Source organism: Oratosquilla oratoria, chromosome 34 (genome assembly GCF_046742065.1).
Source record: "Oratosquilla oratoria isolate Oo_2021 chromosome 34, ASM4674206v1, whole genome shotgun sequence".
Classification (NCBI taxonomy): Eukaryota; Metazoa; Arthropoda; class Malacostraca; order Stomatopoda; family Squillidae; genus Oratosquilla; species Oratosquilla oratoria.
Genome location: NC_134810.1, coordinates 34,069,391 through 34,079,137, shown reverse-complemented (window position 1 = coordinate 34,079,137; position 9,747 = coordinate 34,069,391). Strand labels below are relative to the sequence as shown.

Sequence of the window (9,747 nt, the reverse complement as noted above, 5' to 3'; positions counted from 1 at the left end):
GATCGTCGTCAAATGACTATGGCAAAGCGCATTTAGGTTCTCTGAAAAGTTAGAATAAAGACTTTGATATAAAAAAACAAAAGAATAAGTGATGCAGAAATCAAATTACTAGTTTTTTATGATTATGAATGAAGATCACATATAAATTGAAGAAGGTTAGAAAACATATGGACCCGATGTATCTATCAATAATCATGATAATGGCGAACGTCGATAGCTTTTCTAGTCTTTCGGATATCATATTAATGATAGTGAGTTCTAGAAAACAAAATTTTAAGAATAGAGCCAAGCATAAATGTACCTAGGAAAGGTTGGTTGATAAGACATTCATAGATTATGTAGTGGTACCCAAAAGGAGGATTGGAAGAATCCCGAATGTTCATGTTTTCAGAGAATAGAGTGAGGCATGGTTAGATGTATTTTGGTTGGAGGGAAACCGAGAATGGAAGAAAAGTGGAGAAGGAGGAAGTAATTGATGTAAATAAGAAAATAATAGATATAACTATAGAGCTTTGTGGGATGCCGCAACGCATCAGTATAGGGGAACGCTTTAGTTCGGACGATTAGAAAGTCGGCGATCCAGCAAAATAGAGGTTTGCCAACAACTAATAGTTTCATTTTGTTGATAAGGCCAGTATGGCTAACTAGATCATAAGCTGAAAATAAGCAACACCATACCTACAATAAAACCAGAGTCTAATCAATGGTGACATTATTATATACTGTTAGAAGTTGGTAATCTACTCTCTCCATGACGAAATCCAAAGTGGTCTTCTGGCCAAGGTTTTTACAATCAAGTGAGGGAAGGCCGATTGAATTATAGTTCAAAGGTATATGACGTTAATCTTCCCAGTAATATTCCCTAAGCCATGGACTGTTGAAAAATCATGTGGAAGGGAGTAGCTAGGCTGGGACAAATCTTAAGAGGAAGACATAGATTGAGACCATCGGGGTCCATGCAAGCACTGGAGTCTATGGAGGCCAGCCTCTTTCTCATTTCATCAAAAGTGACAAGTGCATGCAGAGTGATAGCAGCATGAGATTGCTGCTGAGGGGTCAGTTAATTTAGTTCATGTAAAGTATTTACTGAACAAAAATTCAAAACCATTAGCTCTGCCATTTCACCTCTATCAGCAGTCAAATCACCATAGTCTAATTTGAGTGGGCCAACAGATGGACCTCCATTTTGTTTACTTCTTACATATTGATGAACCAGTTTGGAGGAATACTTGATTTTGCAAAGAAAGTAATTGCGGTAATTCTAGGGGAATTGACCAGAACTGATATCAGATCTGTGAGGCGCATTCGACTTTGAGCTCGCCTTTTTGTTTATTAGCCAAATTACGATCAATGAATAATCAGAAAATAATTAATTCCGTAAATTCCTATAACTGTCCAGCAGTTGTTTTCGGGTTGTACCATCACAATTTTTTACATGGAAGAGTAATTTCTTTTTACTAACACACTATACAGTATAAGAATGTCACCTCAGAGCCAATCAAGGGTTCAGAGATCCTGTTGAAAACAGGCATGAAAGAGTTAACCGGCTCTACACTAATATATCTAATCATAACTATTTTTGTCCTCTTCTCCCTTCCCTCCATCTCCCTAATCTCATCTCTGATCAGGGTGCAAATGTGAACTATGTCAGGGGTTGTAATAGGGGTAGGGTCAGGTGGCGAGGCTGTAGTGGAAAGTGAAGCGACTTGATCTGCTAAGGTCTGATGTAAATGAGGAAAACAATAGGTCCAAGTACAGAGCCCTGTGAGATGCCTTTACGCACCAGTTTAGGAGCTCTACTGCGAAGGACTTGTGCCTCACTGCATTGCTTTTGACCCAGGTAGTGTAGTGGGGGGCAAGGTAATCCTTCATCTCAGAGGTGTTGTTTGTGATGAAGGATTACCTTGCTTTGATTACCCACCCCTCTTATATGAGGGAAAGACCCTCTACCATCACCAATTGTGTAACACCATAGGTATAGCTAAAATAATAAACAAACAGGTACATAGTAAATAATAAATTGACATATAACTAATAATAAATGAAAATCAGACAGACAAATGATAACAAAACAAAAACAAATAATATAAGATAAATTATAATCATTACAGCATCTTAGGTATTTATCTAAATGATTCTTAAAGCTTCGAACTGAACTACATTGCATTACCTGTGCAGGAAGTTTATTCCATTCATTAACTACACGGTTGGCAAAGTTGTTTCTACCTACTTCCAAATTGAATCTATTTCCGGACAGTTTGAGACCATTGTCTCTTGTCTGATTCTCATTCAATGTGAAAATTTTGTCACTTGTGATGTTGTCAATTCCCTTTAAAATCTTAAAGACCTGTATCAAGTCACCTCTGAGTCTACGCTTTTTTAGGGAAAACAGATTCATGTGCTTTAGTCGATTTTCGTATGATTTATTTTTGATATTTGGAATGAGTTTTGTGGCTCGCCGTTGTACTTTTTCCAGTCTGTCAATGTCTTTAATGAGATTCGGTGACCATACGGAAACAGCATATTCCAAATGTGGACGAACTAACGATTTATATAGCTTGTTAATGAGTGATGGACTTTTGAAATCAAAAGATCGCGCAATCAGTCCCAGAATCTTATTTGCTTTCTCAGAGGCTGAAATACATTGCTTGGATGATTTGAGGTCGTTACTGATAATTACGCCGAGATCTTTTTCACTATCCACTTTTGTTAACGAATTTCCAAATAACTTGTAATCGTTACTGTTATTTTTACCTATGTGCATTACCTTGCATTTACTTGTGTTAAATTTCATTAGCCACTTTTCAGACCATTGCTGTAATTGATCTAAATCTTCTTGAATATCTAATTGGTTTGAGTGATCATTTGCCACTCCGCACTGACCATGCCTCACAGTTGTACAGTAGTGCTGGGCAAATACCGCTAATTTCAATACCGGAATTACCGGTAAACAACAATGCTGTTACCGGAATTACCGGTAATGTACCGGTAAAAGACTCGTGAGGTAGTAGTGACGTCCGAAGTTCGAGTCGCCTTTATGACTTAAATCTAAACAAATTTCATCCTACTATGGTGTGTAGTCACAAGCTTTGTAACGTCACTATAAAAATCCTGCGCTCCGAGTCGTTACTCCAACTCTCGTGGGCGGGGAGTAGGGAGGGGGTGCGTGTAAGGTCACAGCATTACCTACTCTCCCTCAGTGCATAGGCCTACTCACCAATCCCCCCCTCCCCCTCTCACACTCCACTTCCCTCTCTATGTAAGTGCAATTTCATACAAAGAATATATTTTTCACATAGAAACAGAATTTCATAAAAGAAAAATAATTACATGCATCATATTTACACATTACACATAAAAATTCATTTCCAAAATCACCCATTTTTCATTTAGTCAGGACAAAGTTTTTTTTGTATAATTGAGGTTTTAAAGGTTTTGTGCGAGATGAATTGACATATGTAGGTCATTTTCATAATGTTTTTTTTTTACCAAGTTCCTCTTATATATTTTTTTCAATTGTTCATAGTTGTCATTTTTTATATTGGAATTACGTTAATTTTGTATTAGCAGGACTCTACGATCCCTATATTTATATTATAGTACCTTTAAATGGACAAAAAACACACGCATATGTTTTATTTTAATTTTTTATTCTGTGCATCCATTTGGATACATGCCCACCGGAACATAGGCTGACTAATCGAATACGTACATTTTGCACTGAACCCCTGCGGGCCGAGATGCGAACAAAACGATCTAGCACGACTGTTAATTTTCATATTCGAATACGTACATTTCGTACTGTGTATCTGTGGGCCGAGAAGGGAGCAGGACGATCTAGCACGTTGAATACGTTCCTGTTAATTTTCATCCTACGTAGGGCCGTCAGTACTGTCACTCAGTACCACCAAGCCGAAACGTGCTTCCCGCTCTCTGAGTATTATGGGATAGCTTATCGGTTAACGGAGCCTAAACGGTAGCAGATTTTTTGCTGGTAAGCTACCGTCAAGGTTGTTACCGATAAAACCCGTAACTACCGGTAGCTGCCCACCACTACCGTCACTCAGTACCACCAAGCCGAGACGTGCTTACCGCTCCACGAGTGTTTGGTATAGCTTATCGGTTAACGGAACCTTAACGGTAGCAGAATTATTGCCGGTAAGCTACCGTCAAGGCTGTTACCGATAAAACCGGTAACTTTACCGGTAGCTGCCCACCACTATTGTACAGCAAGACAGGGAGTGCAAGTGATGAAGATACGAATCTTAGTTCTCCTGCATAACTGTAGACAACATCATGTACTCTGGTTGAGGAAACCTATAACACCATGGACAGTGCCAGTGCTATGCATTATATTACCAATGTATGGAAAGCTTTTCAATACCTCAGTGCACTTTCCAAATACTTGAACATATCGAACTGTATCCCACTGTAAGCATTCAAAGGCTTGTTTGTCTACTCGTAAGTCCAGGAGACCTAGAGTCCAATCAGTCTTTCCTCCTTGTGAATTAATTTAAGGGCATCCCCCTCCACATATCACTGTACCCTGCCTTAGAGTATAAGCCAGGCATAAAGCTAATAGTTCTCACAAGAATCCGACAGAGCTCCAGAAAAGCCAGACCACCCCATGATGCAGTGCGTCATATGCCATCTTAAAAAAATGAACAGGCTGCAAGCAACCCCTGATGAAATTCTATGTATATATGCATGTATAGTGAAGATCTTATTGGTATCAATTAACACTGGAGTTCGTGCTAAATCATTTCATTTGAGGAGCAGGAGTAGGAAGGTGGGGGTGAATAAAAAGATGAGGATGCGGAATGACAACAATGGTGCACTAGAAGTAGCACTACAATGATAGTATGAGACTAATCTTGTTCCACCACGAAGTTTTATGTAAGGTCATATATAGGAAAAGAGGGTGGTAAAGGACCAGTTTATTACTAGAGAATACACCTTTCTCTTGTTACAGGCATTTCCCCAGTAAGTGATGAACTCATTTCTGTTGTCCCCATTTTATGCAGAAGTTTCAATCAAGTGTATTGTGTATGGTGGAATGTACAGTGTGGCTTTGTTTTTCCCCAATGAATTAAGTCTTTCTTTAATGCAATAGATTTCTAGAATTTATTCATTGTATATGTAGAGGGTCTGGTATTTGGTTCAGATATTTATTAAACTTGTTCACTTTGCATTTTGGAAGAATAGGATTCAGAGTAAGTATTTTATGCTAGACCTCAGAAACTCGCCAAATGATGTTGCTGTGCACTATTGGGGGTAACTGTGCTTCCTGTTTTGTAGTCTGAGATACGGAGCACATACACTAGTGTGGGCTTGCATGTTAGTATACAATTCTAAATCATTCTTTTCCATAAGTTTAGCTGTCAATGGACATTGTACAGGGGTATTTATTGTATAGTAACATATAGCCTATGACCAGCTGGTAGCGAATCCACGCGTTTGGCAGTCCTCTCTTTCGGGCGTCATCGAAACCGTCCCTCATCCGAATGGTCAATGCAAAAAGGATTCGACCGTGGGAGGTTGAGCTTCTGGTTAGGTGTCGAAGGTTGTAAGCAGATGACTACTTCCTGTGGTGGTCGACTGAGTACTGATTACTCGATGGTTACTGCAAAGAATACGAAAGGGGTGAGAGGTTTTCTTTTTTAGATCTGACTACCTTACTTTGCGGAAAGTGGTGCTTAAGTTGAAAACGCACGCACACAAACACGCGCATACACGCACACACTACATGGACGAGGAAATGACAAAGAGAATACTAGTTACACTGATAAGATAAAAAATAGAATATGCAGCGTCACTATAGACACCCAGTAAATAAAAAACATAAAGAAACTAGAAAGAATTCAAAGAGCATTGACGAAGATGGCACCAACACTTAGCAAGTTGACATACGAACAAAGATTGGGCAAACTAAACTTACTAACTCTGGAGCAAAGAAGAGAAAGAGGCGATTTGATAATCATCTATAAAATTATGAAAGGGATGGAAATCCTTGATAGGGATGATCTACTTAAATGGGACAGAAGAAACACAAGAGGACACGAGAAGAAACTTAAGGACAGTTACAGAGGAGATTTGAAAAAGAACAGCTTTCCACACAGATACATAGAATAAATTGAAAGAGAAAACAGTGAGTGCTAAAACTATACATGCTTTTAAGAAAGAACTGGATGCGGAAAGTTACAACTGCGGGTCACTACGAGCATAGCTCTTCTCCCGCAAAACACAAGGTAAATACAACTAGGTAAATACGTGGCGCAATGGTAGAGTTCCCGGCCGCCACTACGGCGGTTCGGGTTCGAATCCCGCCCAGGGCTGAAATAATTTCAGTATTGCTGCGCTACAAGTCGTTACTCCAACTCTCGTGGGCGGGGAGTTGGGTGTGTGCGTGTAAGGTCACAACATTACCCATAGATCGGTCATGTACGAGCTCTGAGCTCTCTTCCGGGAGGGAAATAGCTGTCGACCACGAGCCCAACACGTGATCCAATACCATGATGAATCACGCATAGCTTGGTCATATATGAGCTCTGAGCTCTCTCCCGGGAGGGAAATGCCTGTCGATCACGAGTCCAACACGAGTTCCAATACCATGATGAATCACACATAGCTCGGTCATATATGAGCTCTCTTCCGGGAGGGAAATAGCTGTCGATCACGAGTCCAACACGTGATCCAAGACCATGGTGAATCACATACACATACACACCACCACTACCACACACACGCGCGCGCGCACACAACCCTATTACATTTTTTTCAGGTACCTAATGGTCCACGCTGTCATTATGAGGGCACTCCATACATTTATGAGGAATTTCCCTGTTTACCACCCTGTGACTGTGAATACGGACAAACTGATCTTTGATTCTTCTTTTGCATAAGACCTGTTTGATATGGGTAACCATAAAGAGACTCTCATTTCCTAATCGAGTACCTGATTATATTTTCCTATGTAGTATCTAACTTACAGTTAGATAACTTACTTGAATAAATAAAGAAAAGATGAAGAGAATTTTAATTTTGTGTCATGAAAAACTCGTGACTATTCATACAGGAAAAAAAGAACCATATTTACATACACACACACACACACACACACACACATATATATATATATATATATATATATATATATATATATATATATATATATATATATATATACACACCTGTATGTGTGTATATGTGTATCACTAATACATACATACATACTGTACATACTAGATATGCATTAAGCCATGTGGCGTCATCTGAGAAACCTTAAACTGGAAAGTCCGGGCTGCCCCTTCGTCGCGGGTCCTTGGGCTCTTCGTCGGCACGGAGGACCTGGAACGTGATATTCCGTGACGACCGCTCCTCTTCATCGTCAACGGCGGCGGAGTCCGCCGCTTCACTTCCTCTACAGGAACTGCAGCATCTTCATCGCCATCATCATCAGCGGAGGCGGACTCTGAGGGCGAGAAGGATACGCCGCCTAATGGCATCTCCTGAAGGATCTGCGAGGGCGAACGGAATCTGTCGCCTTACCTCTACTGCTGGAAGCAGTACCTTCATCATCATCGACGGCAGTTGACTCCGAGGGCGAGCGGACCCTGCCGTCTCATCATTTCTTCAGGAGCAACTTCGTCGTCGGGGTACTTCTTCGCAATATTGGCAGCCTTGCTCCGCCTTCAGTTGAAGTACCACATTGTCCACCTGGAGGTCACGCCTGTCTTATTTGCTACTCGTACCGTTCAAGGCAATGAGTCTGAGCACGCGGATATAACCGCCACGCCTCTTACACATCATAGGGACGTACTACCCTGGGTACCCATGTATCAATATTTGTGCATCTGGATTGACTCCAGGCTCTTCTTGGTTCCGGAGGTCAGGTCCCACCGTGAAGCCACGAAGACGAAATTAAATATCCTCAGAGCCATGACGAGGCTCCGGCTGGGTGCCGGGCACAAGGTCCTTTGGACGTACTATTCAAGCGGTGCGTTCGGTGGTGGACCACGCCGCTGTGGCTCTCATCTCCCTCAAATCGTAGGGCAAACTCGAGGTCCTCCAAAACCAAGCTCTCGGCACCATTAATACGGTTCTTCCATGGGCTCGTTTGGAGAATCTTAGACAGGAGGCGGAAGCTACCTCCCTTCGTCTACGAGAGGACAGGCTCTCTTCCTGTCTTCTCGTCCGTCTTCTGACTGCCCCAAGGGAGAGTGTAGTCAAGGCCTCGCTTCTGAGTGCTCTGGAGGTCGAGAGAGTCCCCACCGGGGCACTCCTGGAAGACACGTACGGTGCGTGCGCTCCGCGCCTTTGGACTCCTGGAACTGGCTCGGCGGCGAGCTCTGGACAGATTTCATCCAGACTATACTCCTCCTTCCCCTTGGCAATCTCCCTGCGCCAGCTTCCAAATATTCCTCCTCAACAGGAGGAAGGCTGACTGCGAGCTAGCATGATTAAGGCCCAGTCCTAGAGACCATACAGTCTATCACCTTCACCCCCACCCTCAGCGAGATCGTCGTACTGCACTGACGGTTTTGTGGACTCCCTCCCTGTGGCGCGGCTTTTGTTACCATCGGTGGGGTGACCGCCCTATGGAGAGTGAGTGACGGCAGCTCCACTCTACAGACGGAGCTTGCTGTCATCCCCAAGGCCCTTTCTGCTGGTCAGGGGCCAGTCGTGATCCACACGGAACCAAGGAGTGCTAATGACATCATCCGGTCGGGAATGACAAGGGTTGACGTCTACTTACGGACGTCAATCCGGCACTCTCTGTACTTCTTGCACCGGTAAGAGATGTCCGCAATATTTCACTGGATTCCCAGTCATTTTGGGATTTAAGGGAGTACTATTGCGGATGACGCTGTTTACCTCGGGAATAGTGGCGCGGTACATCATCGTACGCTCTTCCGAGGTAATCTTCAGGTTCCTAAAGGGACTCCCACTCCTAGCGCTGTCTTGGGTCGAGGGGTGCTCTCCCTTCCTGATCTTCTCCGGGTACTGCGACTCCTGACAGTGGCAAGCTTGGATACCACCTCTTAAAGCAAATGAATAAATATATAAAGTAAAAGAAAAATAATAAAGATAAAATCAATAAAATAAAAACGCACTCGTGACGACGATGGTTTCTCCAAGACCATCTCGCCACGTGCCTCTCCAGCTGCAACGGGCGACAGCGCAGGACACCGAAACCCATCCTTCAGTGACCCCGTAACCAGCTGTGCTTCCAGCTGCTGGAGAGCGACCTTTTGTCAGCTGGATAAAAGGAACTTTTGCAAGGGTTACCACGTTTATCGATTTTCTCCTCTTTAGGTAGAAGTAGGCTCAGGACAACAGAAATTTCTTGATGCACATTGTTCTTACTAAAATATCTTATTGGATTTTTTCATTGTATTATGTATTCGTCATGTTTTTTTTTCGATTTATCTTTTATTTAAAGGACTTTGTCTTTATTATCTAATATGCTATAGCATATAAATTATGTAACACCATAATGATGGAATGCCCTCATGTAGACACAAATATATAAGTATCTAACAACATTGTTTATTTCTATGTAGTATATATAAATCATGTACATGAATATATATACATACATATATATATATATATATATATATATATATATATATATATATATGTGTGTGTGTGTGTATATATATATATATGTATATATATACCTATATATACATATATATATACATATATATATATACATATATACTGTACACACATATGTAATTA

General features: G+C 41.6%; 1 protein-coding gene across 2 annotated transcripts in view; it reads right to left on the bottom strand.

Annotated features, from left to right (window-relative positions):
• Positions 1-4,962: 4,962 nt before the first annotated feature.
• LOC143018427 (uncharacterized) overlaps positions 4,963-9,747 on the bottom strand; it is a 9,070-nt gene continuing 4,285 nt past the window's right edge. For both annotated transcript variants that reach the window (XM_076173785.1, XM_076173786.1), the window contains one exon: positions 4,963-5,623. In XM_076173785.1, coding sequence (XP_076029900.1) covers positions 5,610-5,623 — 14 coding nt within the window. In that variant the 3' untranslated portion in view covers positions 4,963-5,609. The remainder of the gene's footprint in view (positions 5,624-9,747) is intronic.